Source organism: Oryctolagus cuniculus, chromosome 18 (genome assembly GCF_964237555.1).
Source record: "Oryctolagus cuniculus chromosome 18, mOryCun1.1, whole genome shotgun sequence".
Taxonomy (NCBI): Eukaryota; Metazoa; Chordata; class Mammalia; order Lagomorpha; family Leporidae; genus Oryctolagus; species Oryctolagus cuniculus.
This window is the reverse complement of record NC_091449.1, coordinates 17,272,277-17,293,361: the sequence shown is the minus strand read 5'-3', so window position 1 is coordinate 17,293,361 and position 21,085 is coordinate 17,272,277. Positions and strand designations below refer to the sequence as shown.

The 21,085-nt window shown below is 42.2% G+C and overlaps 1 protein-coding gene and 1 long non-coding RNA gene across 14 annotated transcripts in view; one reads left to right on the top strand and one right to left on the bottom strand.

Annotated features, from left to right (window-relative positions):
• LOC100345491 (zinc finger protein 569) overlaps positions 1-8,764 on the top strand; it is a 37,055-nt gene extending 28,291 nt beyond the window's left edge. For all 12 annotated transcript variants that reach the window (XM_070062287.1, XM_070062282.1, XM_070062280.1 and 9 more), the window contains one exon: positions 5,657-8,764. In XM_070062287.1, the coding sequence (XP_069918388.1) occupies positions 5,657-7,470 (1,814 nt within the window). In that variant the 3' untranslated portion in view covers positions 7,471-8,764. The remainder of the gene's footprint in view (positions 1-5,656) is intronic.
• A 4,446-nt stretch (positions 8,765-13,210) lies between these two features.
• On the bottom strand, positions 13,211-15,541 carry LOC103348439 (uncharacterized). Of its 2 annotated transcripts, none has more exons than XR_011383991.1 (2): positions 14,507-15,541; positions 13,211-13,476 (listed from the first exon to the last, which is right to left on the bottom strand). It is a non-coding gene; the product is annotated as an uncharacterized lncRNA (long non-coding RNA). The 2 variants fall into 2 exon arrangements; XR_011383992.1 differs by having other exon boundaries at positions 13,211-13,456.
• Positions 15,542-21,085: the final 5,544 nt, after the last annotated feature.

Sequence of the window (21,085 nt, the reverse complement as noted above, 5' to 3'; positions counted from 1 at the left end):
ACACAGCTACACTCAATCATTTCTCTTTTATATATAACTGCTTTTACATTATAATACCAAAGTTAAATGGTTTTGACAAAGACCATATGGCTCACAAATCCTAAAATATTTACTATCTGATATTTTTAAGAAGTTTTTCAACCCTGAATTTATAGAAAGGCATCCCTACTTCATGCTGAAGTCCTGTATTCTTCATGTGTTTAAGTAAGTTTAGGCTTTATTTCCTGCAGCTACAAGTCTGAATCTTACATTCCCTCTAAGATAAATCAACTCTGAATCTTACACCTGTACCCTAACAGACTTCTTAAAAACATAGTATGTCAGAATGTGTTCTTGTTATCTTGGCTTCTTTGATGTATCTCATCATGAATTTACACTCTCAAATCTCAATATTGTACTTACACACTGATTGGTTTGTTACTTCTGACCTTCAAGATGTGGTATTTATTTTGACACTCAACTGCTTTTGTTGGTCCAGTATCAGCATGAACTGTCTTCTTGGAATCCTTCTTCCCCATTTCATTCTCCACTATATGTGTCAATACCAACCCATTTATTATAATTGGAGTTACACCTGCCTTCTTGGATCATACTCCTTACTTGTAGAGAGGAAAATGTACTAGCAACTTTTTGTATTCCACCATCTTGAAATAGAGAGCCTTTCCTATCATATTTGCATTTTGGTCTTGCCCTTGGAATTCCCTTTCTCTTCTGCTTGGATAATACCATGATGATCTTACCTTCTCCCTCAACATCTTTTGCTTAATTCTGCTTCCCGCTTCCCCTGTAACTGAGGTGACCTAAGAGCTTCACATTCTGCTTTCTTTTCTACATTTATAACCTGCAAACAAATTTCTACCTTTACGGGACAACTTCACGGGACATTTTCCCTCACTTCATTCTCCGTCTGGCAGATAGGGAGAAAACATCTCCGTTTGCCATGGGAGGTAAGCAGCACCAGAGGACGGTCTTTCCCTTCAGTATGTAGACTTTATTTTTCCTACACTACATTTGAGCTAGTTTCTTTTTTTTTTTTTTTTTTTTTTTTTTGACCGGCAGAGTTAGACAGTGAGAGAGAGAGAGAGACAGAGAAAGAGGTCTTCCTTCTGTTGATTTCACCCCCTAAATGGTCGCTACGGCTGGCACATTTCGCCGATCCGAAGCCAGGAGGCCAGGTGCTTCCTCCTGGTCTCCCATGGGGTGCAGGGCCCAAGCACTTGGGCCATCCTCCAATGCACTCCCGGCCCACAGCAGAGAGCTGGCCTGGAAGAGGGGCAACGGGGACAGAATCATGTGCTCCAACTGGGACTAGAACCCGGGGTGCCAGCGCCACAGGTGGAGGATTAGCCAAGTGAGCTGCGGCGACAGCTGAGCTAGTTTCTTTTCATTGTACTTCTGCGAGTGGTGTCCCTGAATGCAGAGCTTCTCCGTCTTCCTTTCTTTAGAAGCAGAGAATGGTATCCTATCCTCGCTAGGGTAGAGGAGTGATAGGCACCTCAGTGTACAATGCAGCCATCTGTTTGCCATGTAGGTCCAATCAGTCCTCTTGTTGTTAGCCCCTCAATTCATGCCCATCTTTCATGGCATATGCTTTCTCTTATTCTTGAACCTTTCTTTAGTTATATTGTAGGAATTGATTTTACCCTTTGACCTCTTCCTCGGAGGCACCTGGGTTTCATCTTTCTAAATTCTTCTGTCAGGATACTCCTTTTTCTATTTGCTAAAATTATCTTTGTGTGTCATCCATTGTTCTCTCTTGTGGTCTTTGTTGATAACATTCTGTTTATCTCATTTTAGTGTGGCTTTGGGTAGAATCAAGGATATACCCATATATTTACTATACCATATTTAACCTCAATTTTCAGTTTTCCTTTTCTGCTCATTGTATTTCTCCCTATTCAGTCAGCTTAGGTGGGGTCCTCCAGTTTTATGTGCCAATCCTTTCATCAAATAACTACCTTCCCATAGTTTGTTCTCATCATATTGATTAATACAGTGCCTAATACAACCAACAGTAAAAAAAGGAAGACCTTTCTCTCTGTCTCTCTCTCTCACTGTCCACTCTGCCTGTCAAAAAAAAATTATGTATTGGGGTCTGTGCTATGGCATAGTGGTGCCAGCATCCCATATGGGTGCAATTCAGGTCCTGGCTGTTCCACTTCCGACTGAGGTCACTGCTAATGCACCTGGTAAAGCAGCAGAAGATGGCCCATGTACTTGGGCCCCTGTATCAACATGGGATACCCCAGAAGAAGCTGCTGGCTCCTGCCCAGCTAAACCGTTGCAGCCATTTGGGAAGTGAACCAGCAGGTGGAAGATCTGGCTCTCCTTCTCTTTCTCTCTCTGTAACTCTGCCTTTCAAACAAATAAATCTTTAAAAAATATATTTATGTGTTTTGCCTGAAGGGCAGAGAAAGAGATCTTCCGTCTGCTGGTTCACTTCTCAAATGCTTGCAGCAGCTGGGGCTGGGCCAGAGTGAAGCCAGGAGCTCAAACTCAATATGAGTCTCCCACATGGGTAGCAAAGACTCAATCACTTGGGGCATCACCTGTTGCCTCCCAGGGTGTGCATCAAATAGAAGCTGGAATTAGAAGCAGAGCCAGGACTCGAACCCAGGCACTTGGATGTGGGCATCCTAAGCAGCGCCTTAACTACTATGCTTAACAGCCATCCCTGAAACCACTTTAAATGGATAGATTAACTTGTAATTAATGTTACCTTTATGCTAGTGAGTACTCATTTCCAAGCATTTGTTATGCCTTTTGCCTTGGTTTCCTAGGGTTGATGCAACAAAGTACTACAAACTGGGTGATGAATAATAACAGAAATTTAGTGTCAAAGCAGGGTGGGGGGATGAAGGAAGGAAGGCAGGAAGGCAGGGAGGGAGGGAGGGAGGCAAGGAGGGAGGGAGGCAAGGTGGGAGGGAGGCAAGGAGGGAGGGAGGGAGGAAAAATCAGGAGGGATGAGGGAACAAACGGGAAGGAACTAATTAATTCTCATAGTCTGGAGGCTGGAAGTCTAAAATCAGGGTGTCACTAGGGCCATGCTTCCTCCGAAACCTTCCTCTGAAGCATCACTCCTTGCCTGCCTCGGCATCTGGTACTTCCAGGACTGCTTTGGTTTGCGGCAGTCTAACTCCAATCTGTGTTTCCACCTTCACATGGCATTCTGCATCTCTCTCTTCACTTGAAATAAGAATGTCGGTCATATTTGATTACCCTATTTCAGTATGACCATACTTTAACTAATTACATCTGGTGTGACCAAATAATGTCTCATTCTGAGGTTCTGGGAGTTAGGACTTCACCATGTCTTTTTTGGGGGGCAGACAATTCAACCTATAAGATCTTTCCATTTGTTCAAGTCTGTTTTCTTTTTATGGCTTTTGGAAATTTATTATTAATTTTTCATAGATTTTTTCCATATTTTGCCATTGTAAATGTAATTTTTTAAAACTAGGATTTCTAAGTAGTTATTTGTTTGTATGGTTATTGAACTTGAATGTTAATTTGTATGTAGTGAACCTAGTGAATTATTTTATTTTTTAAAAAGATTTATTTATGGGGCCGGCACTGTGGCACACTAGGTTAGTCCTCTGCCTGCGGTGCCGGCATCCCATATGGTCACCAGTTCTAGTCCCGGTTGTTCCTCTTCCAGTCCAGCTCTCTGCTATGGCCTGGGATAGCAGTGGAGGATGGCCCAAGTCCTTGGGCACCTGCACCTGCATGGGAGACCAGGAGGAAGTACCTGGCTCCTGGCTCGGATCGGCGCAGCTCCAGCCATTGCAGCCATTTGGAGAGTGAACCAAAGGAAGGAGAACCTTTCTCTCTGTTTCTCTCTCACACTGTCTGTAACTCTGTCAAATAAATAAAAAAAAAATCTTCAAAGAAAAAGATTTATTTATTTATTTGAAAGTCAGAGAGAGAAGGAGAGGCAGAGAAAGAGAGAAAGAGGTCTTCCATCCACTGGTTCATTCCCCAGTTGGCCACAATGGCCAGAGTTGCACCAATCCAAACCAGGAGCCAGGAGCTTCTTCCAAGTCTCCCATGCAGGACTTGGGCCATCTTGTACTGCTTTCCCAGGCCACAACAGAATGCTGGATTGGAAGTGAAGCAGCCAGGACTGGAACTAACACCCATATGGGGTGCCGCCACTGCAGGTGGCTGCTTTACCCGCTACACCACAGCGCTGGTCCTAGTGAATTACTTTTTATAATTTTTCAGGTGACTTGATTTTTCAGGTAAACAGTTTCATTGTTGTCAAATAGTATTAATTTGCTTTTGCTTTCCAAATTTTTATACCACTGATTTCTTTCTATTTATTACAATAATGGTGGTGATAGTACACTTTTCTTATTCCTGACTTTAACGTGACAACTTCTGGATTTTCCTTATTAAGTATTGTGCCGATGTTTGGATTGTACTGTACTTTTTTGTCAAGTACCTATTTCTAGTTTTAAAAAAATTTTCATTTTTTTGACCTATTAACAGATTTACTTATAATGGTAGATGTTATAATACTTAAAATTATTTATGGTCTTGCCGGCGCCGTGGCTCACTAGGCTAATCCTCCGCCTAGCGGCGCCGGCACACCAGGTTCTAGTCCCGGTCGGGGCGCCCGATTCTGTCCCGGTTGCCCCTCTTCCAGGCCAGCTCTCTGCTGTGGCCAGGGAGTGCAGTGGAGGATGGCCCACGTACTTGGGCCCTGCACCCCATGGGAGACCAGGAAAAGCACCTGGCTCCTGGCTCCTGCCATCGGATCAGCGCGGTGCACCGGCCGCAGTGCGCCGGCCGCGGTGGCCATTGGAGGGTGAACCAATGGCAAAGGAAGACCTTTCTCTCTGTCTCTCTCTCTCACTGTCCACTCTGCCTGTCAAAAAAAAAAAAAAATTTATGGTCTTGAAAACTACTCATTAGGTATTTTATATTTAATGTGCTTTTGGGAAACTTTTTTTCTTCTGGATCACTTTAACATTTTACATACAATTTTTACATTAGCTTTCATAAATGAAGTTGGCATATAATTTGCTTTTTTTGGTGTATCATTTTTGTCATGTCTTTTCATTAATATTATGTTTCACAAAATATTAGAAATGTTACTTTGAAACATTTGGCACAGCATTAGAGTTGTCAATTAAATCATCATTAGAATTCCTGTGTGAATCTCTATGGGTCTTTCTGTTTTTAGGTAGTTGTTTTTCCTACTTTTCTACTCATTTCATGGAAATTGGCCTAAAAGTATCCTAGATCTTCTAGAGTCAGTTTTGGTAATTTACATTTTCCAGAAAGTATTCACATCAAAGCTTATAAAATTATTTCAATTGAGTACTGCAAGTGATCTTCTGATATTTAGCTTCCTGTTTTTGTTTTTTACTGTATCACTTTTTTCTTACTTTATTTGTACACTCTGCACCTCCCTTTTATTTACCTTTTAGGATGGTTTCTTTGAGACCCTATTTAAAAACAAAGCTATCTGTATATTTCCTTTTCAGGGATTTTCTTCTCAAGAAATAGGGGATAAACGCTTGAGATTTGCTTAATATTGAGAAATGAAGCATTAAACCAAAATTCCCATAATAGCATATGTTAAAATTTTTTTTGCTATTACAGTGTTGTAAAATATTCATGAGTGTTGTCTATTTGCAATCTATTTTAGGAGACATATGGGGAATTGATGAGCATCAGAAAAACCAAGACAGACTTTTGAGACAAGTTTTAAAGAAAACACTGACTGAAGAAAAAGTCAATGAATGTTCTAAGAAATTTGCAAATGCATTTCCTCGGAACTCAGATTTTATTTCTTCCAGACATAAGCTCTATGAATATGACTTATTTGGAAAGTGTTTAGAACATAATTTTTACTGTCATGATAATGTGAAATGCCTTATAAAAAAGGAACATTGTGAATATAATGAAGCTGTGAAATCATATGGTTATGGTTCATCCCATCTTGGAGTAACCCCCTTTAAGTGTAATCATTGTGGGAAAGGCTTCAGTCAAACATTGGACCTCATCAGACACCTGAGAATTCATACCGGAGAGAAGCTTTATGAATGTAATGAATGTAGGAAAACCTTCAGCCACAAGGAAAAACTCATTAAACATCATAAAACCCACAGCAGGGAGCTTTCTTATGAATGTAATGAATGTGGAAAAACTTTCATTAAAATGTCAAACCTCATTAGACATCAACGAATTCATACCGGAGAGAAACCCTATGCATGTAAGGAATGTGGGAAATCCTTCAGCCAGAAGTCAAATCTCATCGATCATGAAAAAATTCATACTGGAGAGAAGCCTTATGAATGTAATGAGTGTGGAAAAGCCTTCAGCCAGAAACAGAGCCTCATTGCACATCAGAAAGTTCACACTGGGGAGAAACCGTATGCATGTAATGAATGTGGCAAAGCCTTCCCCCGAATTGCATCCCTTGCTCTTCATATGAGAAGTCATACAGGAGAAAAACCTTATAAATGTGATAAATGTGGGAAAGCCTTCTCTCAGTTTTCCATGCTTATTATACATGTAAGAATTCATACAGGCGAGAAACCTTACGAATGTAATGAGTGTGGAAAAGCCTTCTCTCAAAGCTCAGCCCTTACTGTACATATGAGAAGTCACACGGGTGAGAAACCCTATGAATGTAAGGAATGTAAAAAAGCCTTCAGCCACAAGAAGAACTTCATTACACACCAGAAAATTCATACTAGAGAGAAACCTTATGAATGTAATGAATGTGGGAAAGCTTTCATTCAGATGTCAAATCTTGTTAGACACCACAGGATTCATACTGGAGAAAAACCCTATATATGTAAGGAATGTGGCAAAGCATTTAGCCAGAAATCAAATCTCATTGCTCATGAAAAAATTCATTCTGGAGAGAAACCTTATGAATGTAATGAATGCGGTAAAGCCTTCAGCCAAAAGCAGAACTTTATTACACATCAGAAAGTTCATACTGGAGAGAAACCTTATGATTGCAATAAATGTGGTAAAGCCTTCTCCCAGATTGCATCCCTTACACTTCATTTGAGAAGTCACACAGGGGAAAAGCCTTATGAATGTGATAAATGCGGGAAAGCCTTTTCCCAGTGCTCACTGCTAAATTTACACATGAGAAGTCATACAGGTGAGAAGCCTTATGTGTGTAATGAATGTGGGAAAGCCTTCTCTCAACGAACTTCCCTTATTGTGCATATGAGAGGCCACACAGGTGAGAAACCTTATGAGTGTAATAAATGTGGAAAAGCCTTCTCTCAGAGCTCATCCCTCACTATACATATACGAGGACATACAGGTGAGAAACCCTTTGACTGTAGCAAATGTGGAAAAGCCTTCTCTCAGATTTCATCCCTTACTCTTCATATGAGGAAACATACAGGTGAGAAGCCCTATCACTGTAATGAGTGCGGCAAAGCTTTTAGCCAAAAGTCACACCTTGTTAGACATCAGAGAATTCATACTCATTAGAAGCCCTACAAATATCATAAAAATGAGAAAGCTTTCAGAAGGAATGAACATCTCATTGCACATTACATGATAGGTTCTAGAGCAGAAAACTATGAATATGGGAAAGCCTTTTGAAGAAATCACAAATTTAGGAAACACTAGAAAAGTCTTGCCAAAGTAACAATGTGTTTAATGAGAAAGCTGATCAAAAACATTCAGAAGAGATCTTATTTGTTTATAATGCATAATCAGCATTCTCATTAAAACTTGAAACAAGATGTCTGCTATCAACATATTTGAGTTCCTAGCCAATGTATTAAGAAAAAAGATTGAAGAAATTATAAAATGACATGTATATGAGAAATAGTTAATTAGAAAAAGTGTTGATAAAATACCTAAGAATAAACACAACAATTAATTTTTATATGTATAAAGTTATAAAATGTTAATGGCACAAAAGAACACCTTAAAATGGAAAAAGATGACATCACATCTGAAAAGACTTGACATTATAAAAATATGACTTCTCTCCCAACTGAGTTTAATGTACTTCCACCACTTATATTTTAAGGAATTTTAGAAACTGATTCAAAATTTTATATGGGAAGGTAAAGGACCATAAATAGTTGAAACCTGTTTGACAAAACAAAACAAATAGAGAAGACATACTCAACTACAGGTCATCACATATTATTTAAAGCTGTTGTCATTTAAACTGGGTAATTGAGTGAATAAATAAATGAATCAGTGGCAACAACTGAGGATTGCTACAAAAATTCAAGAAGATACGGGCATTCTATGGAAGATGGTGCTATTGACATCAGTGGGGAAAAGATTACTCATTCAGTAAATGGAAGAGTCATATGAGCAAAAATGTTAGGTCTCTACCTTATACCATATATAAAGATAAAATCTAAAAGATTGAAAACCAGAATATAAAAATAAATTCTAAAATTATAATAGAATATATTTATTACTTTTAAGTAATAGAATTTCTTAAAATGCATATAAATATGGAATAATCAATTCTATTTTGGTGTATTGGCCTCAGAAGCACCCACAAATGTGCACAGAAAGTTATCTTTCATTATGTTTATTGCATCATGGTTTGTATGCTCTAAATTGGATGTAACACAAATTTCGATAAATAGAGGGGTAGATCAGTACAATGTGATTTTTCTGTGAAAGAATACAGTATTTAGATAGATTAAAAGGTAACAAAATTACATGGATCAGTTATAATGCTAAGGTAAAAGCAAAATGCACAATGAAATATACAACAGTTGTATAATTTAATAAAATGGCACAAAGAGCAGTACTGTGTATTGATTTTGGGTCCATATATGACATTGGTTGCTTTTTGGAATGTGGAAAGTTTTGGCAGGAGTTGTTACATTTATCTATAATATTTCTTCAATAAAAGAAGAAACAAATATGGTCACAAATCTGATTGTCAAAATTAACTGTGGGTTTTAAACTCTTGCTCTTTGTTTCCTAATTTCTCTAAAGAAGACTTAGTTGAGTCAGAGAAACATGGGCTATAGAAACAATTTATTTATTTTTTTGACAGGCAGAGTTAGTGAGAGCAAGAGACAGAGAGAAAGGTCTTCCTTCCGTTGGTTCACCCCCTAAATGGCCGCTACAGCCGGCGTGCTGCGCCAATCTGAAGCCAGGAACCAGGTGCTTCCTCCTGGTCTCCCATGCGGGTGCAGGGCCCAAGGACCTGGGCCATCCTCCACTGCCTTCCCGGGCCACAGCAGAGAGCTGGACTGGAAGAGGAGCAACCGGGACTAGAACTCGGAGTACTGGCGCCGCAGACAGAGGATTAGCTTAGTGAGCCACGGTGCCGGCCAGAAATAATTTTAAAATGGGTTCTTATTCTTGATCAGACACTAACTTTACTATCTTATGTATTAATGCGAAATGCAAAGAAACAAAGGGAGAGATTGAAAGAGATCTCCTATCTGTTGGTTCACTCTTCAAATGCCTGCAACAGTCATGGCTGGGCCAAAGCCAAAGCCAGGATCAAAGAGCTCACTTTGCATCTGCCACAGGGGTGGCACTACTTAAGCCATTGCCTGCTGCCTCTTCCATCTGCTAGCTCACTGTCCAAATGCCCACAACAGGCAGGGATACATCAGGCTGAGGCCAGGAGCTAGGAACTTCATCCAGGTCTCCCACATGGGCAGCAAGAACCCAAGTACTTGGGCCATCTTCTGCTGGCTTTCAGGCACTCTGATCCAGGATGGTGGTGACTCCTCACAGAGCAACCCTTAACCTGATGTGCCACAATGCCCACCCTTAAATTTTATCTTAAGTTCTAATTGTAGTTGAAAGCAGTGAATATGTCAAAGAAAAACTGTTATTCTTCATTTGGAAAGAGAAACCCACCTACATCTTTTTTTTTTTATAATGAGGGAAAGAGATAATTCATGCCTACATAAAATGATTCATGTACTTAATGTGTCAAGTAAGCATATTTACCACTGTCAGAGCAGGACCAATTTCATTACCTCTCAGTGATTTTCTGTGTGCCAGGTAAGGGTATGTGAAAAGTTTCTGTACCTGTCAGAAGAAAGCTGGGCATTCGGTTTCTGTTTTAATTTAGACACTTGGGGCCAGTGCCATGGCGCAGTAGGTTTATCATCTGCCTGCAGCACTGGCATCCCATGTGGCTGCTGGTTCTGGTCCCATCTGCTCCTCTTCCAATCCAGCTCTCTGCTGTGGCCTGGAAAAGCGGTGGAGGATGGCCCAAGTGTTTGAGCCCCTGGGCCCGTGTGGGAGACCCAGAGGAGGCTCTGGCTCCTGGCTTTGGATTGGCTCAGCTCAAGCTGTTATGGCCATTTGGGGAGTAAGCCAGCTGATGGAGGACCTTTCTCTCTGTCTTGCCCTCTCACTGTCTGTAACTCTTCCCCTCAAATAAATAAATTAAAAAATTAGGCCGGCGCCGCGGCTCAATAGGCTAATCCTCCGCCTAGCGGCGCCGGCACACCGGGTTCTAGTCCCGGTCAGGGCGCCGGATTCTGTCCCGGTTGCCCCTCTTCCAGGCCAGCCCTCTGCTGTGGCCAGGGAGTGCAGTGGAGGATGGCCCAGGTGCTTGGGCCCTGCACCCCATGGGAGACCAGGAAAAGCACCTGGCTCCTGGCTCCTGCCATCGGATCAGCGCGGTGCGCCGGCCGCAGCGCGCCGGCCGCGGCGGCCATTGGAGGGTGAACCAACGGCAAAAGGAAGACCTTTCTCTCTGTCTCTCTCTCTCACTGTCCACTCTGCCTGTCAAAAAAAAAAAAAAAAAAAAAATTAAAAAATTAGACACTTGCAGGATAAGACTCTGGGTTTAGTATTCATAAATCTCAGCTCTGCAACTATGAGGTAAGCTTTCATAAGAGGTTTGGTTTTTGTTTTGCTTTTAGGGTAAACATTTTTTCATGTCATTTATGCTGCATTTGAGGTGGGAATTTGAAGTCTTGAAATTATGTTTTTCTGCTTTCTCAAGCACAGTTAGGAACAACTAGTAAATCTCAATATACTTGCTAGTTTGTCAAAAATGCTCCAAGTTATCAAACACACCGTTAATCAGAACCTCATTTTTTTTTTAAGTAACTAATGATTAGGCATATCCACTGGTGAGATTTTACCTGTCTTACCACATCATGCTATGGATATCAGAGTACCCTCTTTATCATTGGAAATCCAGTTACTAGTGCCTTTTTTTTTTTTAAAGATTTTTATTATTTATTAGATAGAGTTTCAGAGAGAGAGAGGTCTTCCATCCGCTGGTTCACTCCCCAAATGGCTACATCAGCTAGAGCTGAGCCATTCCAAAGCCAGGAGCCAGAAGCTTCTTCTGGGTCTCCCATGCAGGTGCAGGGGCTCAAGCACTTGGGCCATCTTCCGCTGCTTTTCCCAGGCCATAGCAGAGAGCTGTACCAGAAGAACAGCCAGGGCTCAAACCAGCACCCATCTGGGATGCCGGCACTGCAGGCAGAGGCTTACCCTACCACCCCACAGCACCAGCCCAATAACTAGTGCCTTTAAATAATGTAGTAGAGAACTAACTCAAAAAAATCCCTGAACTAGTAAGAAAACCTTCAGAATGTGTTCCTTTAGAACCATTCTCGGTTTCAAAATCTCTATCATGGTTCTCCAAAATAGAGGTTCAATTATATAAATATAGAATATGTAATTATATATTAAAATTTTATAAACTTATGAACTTTTACAAATTTAATAAATGTTTTTGAAGAATTGCCTCATGCAATTATGGGGCCTGGCAAGTCACATCTCTAGGGAAGGCTATCTGGCTGGAAAATCAGGCGGGAGTTAAAGCTTCAATCTGCAGGCTAATTTCTTCTCTGGAAAACCTGTTTTTGTTCAACTGATTGGATGAGAACCACAGTTAAAATTATCTTACTATAGATAACTGTAGAATTAGGATACTATAGATATCTTATTGATGTTAACTGCATTTCAAAATAGCTACATAGAAATATCTGTATTGGGCCGGCGCCGCGGCTCACTAGGCTAATCCTCCGCCTAGCGGCGCCGGCACACCGGGTTCTAGTCCTGGTCGGGGCGCCGGATTCTGTCCCGGTTGCCCCTCTTCCAGGCCAGCCCTCTGCTATGGCCAGGGAGTGCAGTGGAGGATGGCCCAGGTGCTTGGGCCCTGCACCCCATGGGAGACCAGGAGAAGCACCTGGCTCCTGGCTCCTGCCATCGGATCAGCGCGGTGCGCCGGCCGCAGCGGCCATTGGAGGGTGAACCAACGGCAAAGGAAGACCTTTCTGTCTCTCTCTCTCACTGTCCACTCTGCCTGTCAAAAAAATAAATAAATAAATAAATAAATAAATATCTGTATTAGCATTTGATTAAGTAACTGGGCACTATAGCCTAGAGATGTTGACATATAAAAATAACCATGTGTTGAATGTTTTTTTTAATGTTGTGACTGAATGTGGCTTACTAAAACTGCCTGAATATGTTTAGGTTTGTCATGAGGCTACTGTATATATGCTTCTGTACAGAGATCTGTCAATGTTAAATTCAGTCAGAAAACCTCTAACATGGGATGCTTCACACTGTTCCACTAAATTTTCAAAGCCTGCATTACCACCTCGCTTGCCATGATACACTATTTATATCCCTAAATCCTGGTGTGGGATCCAGGTTCAACAGTGGGATGACTGTTCCAGACTAGACTGGAAACACATCTTCAGTGTGGGTGTAGTGACTGATGAAGCCAATATTCCTGAGCAAATCTGAGTGAACAGAATATATTCAAAAAGGGCTCCAGGCTTAGAGGCTGACCATAGATTCTTACAGAGTGATGCCAAGGTTCTACTCAAGGTTCCCCCATGGAGTCTATTATGATAACACAGCATTCTTTCATTCGAGGTAGACTTCCATGACTGATTGGAACGCAGGAATGGTCCAAACCCAGGAGAGTAACCCTAGAAGATATAGAAGCCAGGGATGTGAGTCAGTTGATTCCTGTCAACAAGCCCAAGTAGTACAACATGGAGAATTAGGAGGACATAGCAAGGATATTGACTCAGCTTGGGGTTGACAGATTGACTATATATTGGACCTTCAACACCCAACCATGGATTCTTCTGGTGCTTCATAGCAGTTGAAACCTACTTTGATGTGGAAATGCCACCCCCATGTGCATATGATGACAGTACCACAATAGTCCCCCTGGTGAAAAGTCACTGTTTTATATGTTTCTGTACCATATAGGGCTCCAATCAGAAAAAGGCACTTCTTTATTTTTTCTAAAGATTTTATTTATTTATTTATTTATTTGAGAGGTAAGAGTTACAGACAGGGAGAGGGAGAGACAGAGAGAAAGGTCTTCCCTCCATTGGTTCACTCCCCAGATGGCCACAACAGCCAGAGCTGCACTGATCTGAAGCCAGGAGCCAGGTACTTCTTCCTAGTCTCCCATGCAGGTGCAGAGGCCCAAGGACTTGAGCCATCTTCTACTGATTTCCCAGGCCACAGCAGAGAGCTAGATTAGAAAAGGGGCAGCTGGGATGCCAGCGCCACCGGCAGAGGATTAACCTACTGCGCCACAGCACCGGCCCCTTCTAGGAAGGTCCAGATCCAGATGGAGAAAATACACCTTCAAGCAGCACGCTTTCTTTTGTAAATCTGCAGTCCCTATTAAACTAAACCTCAGTGCCTGGGGCTCTTGCCTGAGAATCATAATCTAGGAAGGCTTGATCATTCTCCTTGGACTGGCCCTTTCAGTGCCCTGATCAAGCGCACTGTGGACAGCGTCACACAGTGACACACACGCAACAATCCCGCCTTCGTTACACACACAGCAGTCCCCACACGCCGTTGCACGCGCAGCACTCTCCCCAAGTTTCACACTGTCTAATGGGGCAAGGTTGCTCTGTGAGAATTACTGCCCTTCAAGCCATTCCAGGACCATAGTGAGCACAACTTCATCTCCATACTGGGGTAGCTGTCCGTCCTATTGCTTGTAACACGCTTTGCTCCTTTTACCCCCCTAGGTCAGGGGATGTTGGAGAAGAAGCCTTCAAGTAACATGTTGCCCCTCCCCAGGACTGCCCAATCAGTGCCCTGTGTTTGAGCCATTCTCTTTTAGGGAGGCCAGATGCCCAGCTATTGCTTGGCCCCAAATTCTTCTTTCTTATTAAGAGAAATCTTTCCTGTTCTGGGTAAGCAGTGAATTTCCTTTCTTGTACTGCTTAAGTGTGTGCAGCATATGGCACCTGGCCAGCCCTGTGAGTATATCTGCTCCATGCAGAGAAAACATGGTGTGTGTCTGCAACATGAGAGGTGCTTATAGTCCATTGCCCTGCATTGGCTATTGGGAGGGACTGGCTGATCACGGAAGGCCAGCACAGACAACCAATACTGATATTGCTGGTTCATGTCTTCTTGTTGCGAGTAACGCGTTATTCCAACCAGCCCTTTGTGTGTTAAGCCATGCTTTGGCCATTCTGAACCTACAGGTGATGCAGCGTGCTGAGCCTGTGGTTAGCACTGTTATGCTCTTGTGTGCTTTCCACACAGTGGGAATCCTCACCTTGAGATCAGTCGTTGGAGCTTTCTGCTCAACATTTAACCACAACACCACATGATTCTTCAACAGCTTCGGAATGACTAGCAAAATCAACACAAACATAACACAAGGACACTTACAGGCCACATTGCCAGTTATTTAAAACCTCAAAATCCATCAATGGTTCAATAAATTATAGCACAAACATAAGATGGAGAGAATACCATTCAGGAATATTGACATTAATTGCCCAAATTTGTAAACCTGGTAAGAGGATCTTATTATCCTGGGTTCTCCAGAGAATGAGAGCCAACAGGACATACAGAGATACAGATGGATAGACATAGAGATTGACTGCGTTGATTGCTAGACAGTTTGTAGGTGAAGAAGCCCAGAGTAGAATTCAAGCTTCTCTAACTCTAAAACTAGCCGTTATTCCGTAAGAAAACATAGATAGCCTTCAGGAGAGTGTCTGTCTCCTGCGTAGGTTACATTCTGTCACATCTGTAAATTTACAGTATAAGACCACGTTTGCAACTCGGGAGAACGTCTCCGTGCTTGGAACCTTCCAACGGAGATTCAAATTCCTGTCTTCTCTCCCGGAGGTAATTCTCCCAAGGATTCCCTAAGGGGAGAGGAAGAAGCAGCAGGGATTCCCAGTTGTAGACATCACAGCAACAGAAAAGGCCAGTTCTGCAGTGCCATTACCACACTCGGCAATAAGGCACTGCTAACCCTGTGTGTGCCTCCTACAGACGACGCGCACCCGGGGAGGACCCGGGGTGAGGCCAGGTCTTCCCTCCAGAAGACACAGATTTTGGCTCACGCTCTTTGGCAGAGTCAGCCACTATTTCGGGCAGAGAAAGACAATGTTCCTATTCACACTGTGAATCGCTGCGTTCCGAAAGGTGAAGTGGCAGGCTCGCACAGCCACACGTGCTCACACCATCTCACTAACCTGGGGACAACGTCACACATTGACACCCACGCAACAATCCCGCCTTCGTTACACACACACGGCAGTGCCCACACGCCGTTGCACGCGCAGCACTCTCCCCAAGTTTCACACACGCACAGCTCCTACCTGCAACACAAGACCGAAACATTCACGCTCCCTCATGCACAGCCGCACAACCACCAAACACAACGGCCACCGGCACTCAGGCAGCCCCAGATACAAGTCGTCCTACAGCTGCTCCTGGGCCCTCAAAGACCCTCTGGCGCACTCAGCGACCTCACCTGAGGCCCTCGGTACAACCTGCTTCCCTAGCTCCACCCAGCTAGGAATTCCGCTACTTCTTAAGGCCGAATTGGCTCGCAGCGGCCTCTGGGAAATGTAGTTCGGGGAGGGGCGGAAAAGGCTCGACGCGAAGGACCCTGGGACTCGTAGTTTGGTGAGAGAGCTGCTCTCTGAGCGGCGTAAATCCCGGACACCCCAGAAGGGAAGCCTTGCAGTGTCCCACTGCCCGCTGGACGCATTAAGTCCTGTGCGTGTACAGGAGGGCGCTTTGGTGGGTGGGGAAGTAACAGAGGGCACTGAAGTCCAAGGTGGAAAAGGACCATCTCTCCAGGGTGGAAGAGAGAGGACTCTGAGAGGCTCCCGCCCGCCAGCAGCGCTTGAAGACTTGGAGGGAGCCCCAGAGTTGGGAGGTTCTTCCTACAGGGGTGGTGTGGTGACGCTTGTCCAAAAGAATCAAACAGCAGTGCACGTTAATTTTGCAAACTCACTGCGTAATAATTGGGCTTAAAGGCTGCAAGGCAAACTTCGGAAAGGTCAGTTTTCCTAGTGTCGTTGTTTGCCCCAAAGTAGCCGAAGCAAACGAGAGACTTGTGAAGGTTGCGGAAACAATGAAAATGTCTCTCCTTGGAGGACAGTTCCTGTTGCCCAGCTAGGAAGGGAACCCTTGATGGCACAGACACACAGTGTCAGAGCAACCCACGAATGCAGGGCAGCCTTTCAGGGGTGTGGGTCCCTGGGGAGGGTTAGTGGAGAGGGCGTATTGGAGGGTTTCCAGCACCAGGTCTCACCAGTCTACCGCAGACTCTGCTCAAGGCAGTGGCTTTACCTGGCCAACAGTACTATATGTTCAAATTTCCACCAGAAGTTGGGATATTCCACCGTTATCCGGACTGGAATAAAATACCTGAATTGGTATGGTAGAAAGGATTCACCTCTCTCCTTTTTTTAAAAAAGTATTCTTTCATTTATTTGAAAGACTGAGGAGTTACAGAGAGAGGTAGAGCCAGAGAGAGAGAGTGGTCTTCCATCTGCTGGTTCACTCCCCAAATGATCACAACAGCCAGAGCTGCGCCAATTGGAAGCCAGGAGCCAAGAGCTTCTTCTGGGTCTCCCAGGTGGGTGCAGGGGCCCGAGGACTTGGGCCATCTTCTACTGCTTTCCCAGGCCACAGCAGAGAGCCGGATCAGAAGAGGAGCAGCCAGGACTCAAACCGGCACCCATATGGGATGCCGGCGCTGCAAGCTGGTGCTTTAACCCACTACACCACGGTGCAGGCCCCAGGATTCATCTCTTGATAGCACCGAAGAGGAGTGACCAAAAGGAAATGGTCCAAGTAATAGTGCTCCCAACTTTTTCATGGTACACACAGAAAGTGGTAATATATGTATGGCACACTGGAGTCGTGGAAGTTAAGATGCAGGTTAAGTTGATGTAACAAATGACTTGAACACATACATTTATTTCTCCCTTATGTAAGACTCTAGGGGAGGGCAGTTCAGGACTGGTGGAGTAGCTCACCTTCCAGAACAAGTGGTTTCCATCTTTGGGGGAAAGCAGGAGGTTACAATTCTCAGTGAGTAGGGCCTACGGAGGCATTGTGCTTTCTAGAAATGATAATCTCTTTTGTTTACATCTAATTTGTTAGATAAAGTGGACTTTCAAAAATGAAAAACTCATGCATCAAAGGAAATTATCAAGAAATTTAAAAAAATCACCTACAGATTGGGAGAAAACATTTGCAATAGGTCAGGGGTCTGGTATCTAACTTATTTTAAGAATGCTTCTTGACTAAACAAACAAACAAACAAAAAAACAAATGAAGACTTGATTAGACATCTCTACAAAGAGGATATACAAATGGCCAACAAGAGTATGAAAAGACATTTAACATCATTAATTATTAGGGAAATGTAAATTAAAATCACAGTGATGAGGCTGGCGCCTGCAGTGCCAGCATTCCATATGGGCGCTGGTTCGAGTCCCGGCTGCTCCACTTCCAATCCAGCTCTCTGCAATGGCCTGGGAAAGCAGTACAAGATGGCCCAGGTGCTCGGGTCCCTGCACTCATGTGGGAGACCAAGAGGAGGCTCCTGGCTCCTGGCTTCAGATCGGCATGGCTCCAGCTGTTGCAGCCAACTGGGTGAACCAGCGGATCGAAGACTTATCTCCTTCTCCCTGCCTCTCCTTCTCTCTGTGTGTGTAACTCGGACTTTCAAATAAACAAATCTTTAAAAAAAGACCTCTCTGCCTCTCCTTCTCTCTCTGTATAACTCTTTTCAAATAAATAAATAAATGTAAAAAAAAAAAATAAAAGAAGGGTTGGATGGGAAGGAAGCATGACACGGGGCTGAATTTACAATTCTGTCCCCATGAGCAGCCAGCTCTCAGGCATGCAATTCAACTTCCTATGACTGCTTTCATCATTAGTAATGTGTTAGCTGTTTACATATATTAATTATTTCAAGTAGCTCTCACAAAAACTTGAAAGGTTACAATCATTATTTGTTTTATAAATGGCTAAACTGAGTCTGAAAGTAAAATCACTTCAAGTCCTTCTCACTTAAAAGAGTTGACATCCACACATAAGTCTAACTCCATCATCCATACTTGTCCCAATAATCAGCAGAGAAAATACTTCCACTGCTTTTCTGGAAGATATGGTGTATATTATGGAGTAAGTGCCTTTAAGAAAGCTGACTACTGCTCCGTGTTGTGCCGTAGCAGGTAAGGCAGCCACCTATGATACCAGAATCCCATATGGGTGTAGGTTTGCATCCTGGCTGCTTCACTTCCAATCCAGCTCCCTGCTAACAAGCCTGGGAAAGCAGTGGAGGGTGGCACAAGTGCTTGGGACCCTGCCACCCACCTGGGAGATCTGGAAGAAGCTCCTGGCTCCTGGCTTTGGCCTGGTCCTGCCCCGGAAGGAAAGAAGGAAGGAAGGAAGGACGGAAGGAAGGGAGGAAGGGAGGTAGGGAGGGAGGGGAGACCTGCCGAGGAGGGTGACTCACTCCCCTGTCACTGAGGTTACCTCACCTCACAGCTTCAAGGAATCTACATTTTTTTTTTACCATTCAATCTATCATCACTGTACTGAGCTTTATGAATAAATTAGAAAATATTAGTAGGGTATAGAAAATTAAGATGCAAAGTAGAAACCAGAATTCAGTGTGAAACCGTGTCTAAAAGGAGCAAACTCTCCAGCTGTATCTAAAAGGGGCTCAATCAAAACGGCAGTAATTCTGCTGAAAACTCAGGTGCAGGCCTTCCATCCAAACCCAGTCGTGACTAAAAGGACCCCAACTCGGTGGGAAAAAATAAACGTCACACAAGTTTTGCATTGTTTTCTCTGAGGAAGGCTACTTGAAAATACTTTTTTTTTTTTTTAAAAGAAAACTTTCTGTAGGAGGAAGAGAGCATAATACATCTGCACCACATTTCCTTTGGATTCACGTAATTGAGGCAGTTTTAAATTAGCAATTTTAAAATGCACATAAAAAACTTACTATTGAAACGATGTTTCACAAACCCTGAAACAATTTCAAGTTGTATAAAAGGTAATTAATATACTTTACACCTCTTATTAAAGTGAACTATACTGTGAAGTTGAACAATCTTTTTCTCCTTTGGTAACAGGAATTACGGAAGACAGAAAATGTCATATATAAAGAAAATTCAGTCTTGGACATATTCTCAGGTCCAAGTCTAGCCAGCCAAGACCTTTTAAAAACCAATAAAAATTATTTCTGTCTTATAAGGGAACATCCTATTTCTGGTTTTATATTCCCTTATGAATATTTTCGCTGTTTCTCCCTCCCTAGATTCTATGGAAGGTAGCTTAACTTCATGATTTGGGAAGCAAACACTGAGGATGAGAATGAAATATTTTATTATTGCCAGAAAGTTAGGATACTTGCAAAGGTGTCAGAGCAGTGCTGAAGGAAACAGGAGTTTGCTTAAAATGACCTCCATTGGATGTATACGGATGTATACATACACATAGATTTCCTTTCCAGTAGATCCATAAAGCATAAAACCTGCCTTAATGTGTGAGTGTGTATATGAAGTATCAGTGTATAGATAATCGTAGCTCTCTCAGGCCTTTACTCAAATGTCAATTTCAAAAGACAATTTCAAAAGCCTTCCATGGCTCCTCCATCCCTTCCTTCATTTTTTTTTTTTCTTCAAAATTTACTCTCCTACATGTTGTATCTTATTTACATATTTTTGATTGTCTTCTTCATTAGAAATTAGCTCTATGAAGGCAGTGATTTTTTTTTTCTGGTTTAGTCTATTTTGTTTGTGTCTCCACTGGCAAAGTCTGGCACACAGGAGGTACATAATACAAAAATTTTAAATTAAATACACCTCTTTGGATGCATGTACACACATACACACAGAAACACAGATCTCTAAATGGTCCCAACAACAATCAGATACTAAAAAAGCATTAATTTTCAATAATGCTACAAGATCAGGTTGATGTGTCACTAAAAGGCAACAGGCTATATAGTCTCAGATAAACAGAATTTAGTACCTCATTGTGAGGAAAAACATATGACCGCAAAATATACTTATGCTAAAGACATGGGTTAAAAAAAGGCTTGATTGGTAATACAGAGAATCAACCAGTTGTCTTGGTTTATGTCATCATGGAGGAAGAAATCAGACACAATATCTAGATCAAAATCAATTACTGAATAACTCAAACTGTTTACTGGTCTGAGTTATTATTCTTCCTGTAGGCCTGGTAAGTATGTAATCTTAATAAAATATATTTGCAAAGTTTGGTAATTAAAACAAAATAAATTATTACGCAATACTCAGAAATTATTAGAACAAGCATTCCAATACCTCAGAGAAATAAGACAATGATGACATGAATTAAGCTTTGGATATTAACATGTTATATTAGATTATATTAGATCTAAATAAGTTTGGTAATGTTTTATAATAATTACATTAGTTTTTACTCATAGTTTGAAGTATCGGTCATAGTTTAGTTTGTTTAAAAGGAATCTGTCAATATTTAAGAAAAATAATTTTAGACCTTTATTAGGTCTGAATAGAAATTTACTAATAAGTTATGAAATAAATCATTATTTTGCTTTATGCATAGATATAAATCCTTCATTCTTTATTTGCTCTGATCTGCTTTCATAAATGCTCTCAGACAATGCCAAAGATTCTGTTTAAGATGGCTAAGTTTGCATATCAACAAAGTTTACCTCTCAACACCCATTCAGATAAAACACTCATAGAAATATATTGCTCCACACCCTCCTATTCCCCATTACTGTGAATAATGGTAATAATGTATTATCCAAAACATTCAGTCATCAACTGTTTACCATTTATTGAAAATG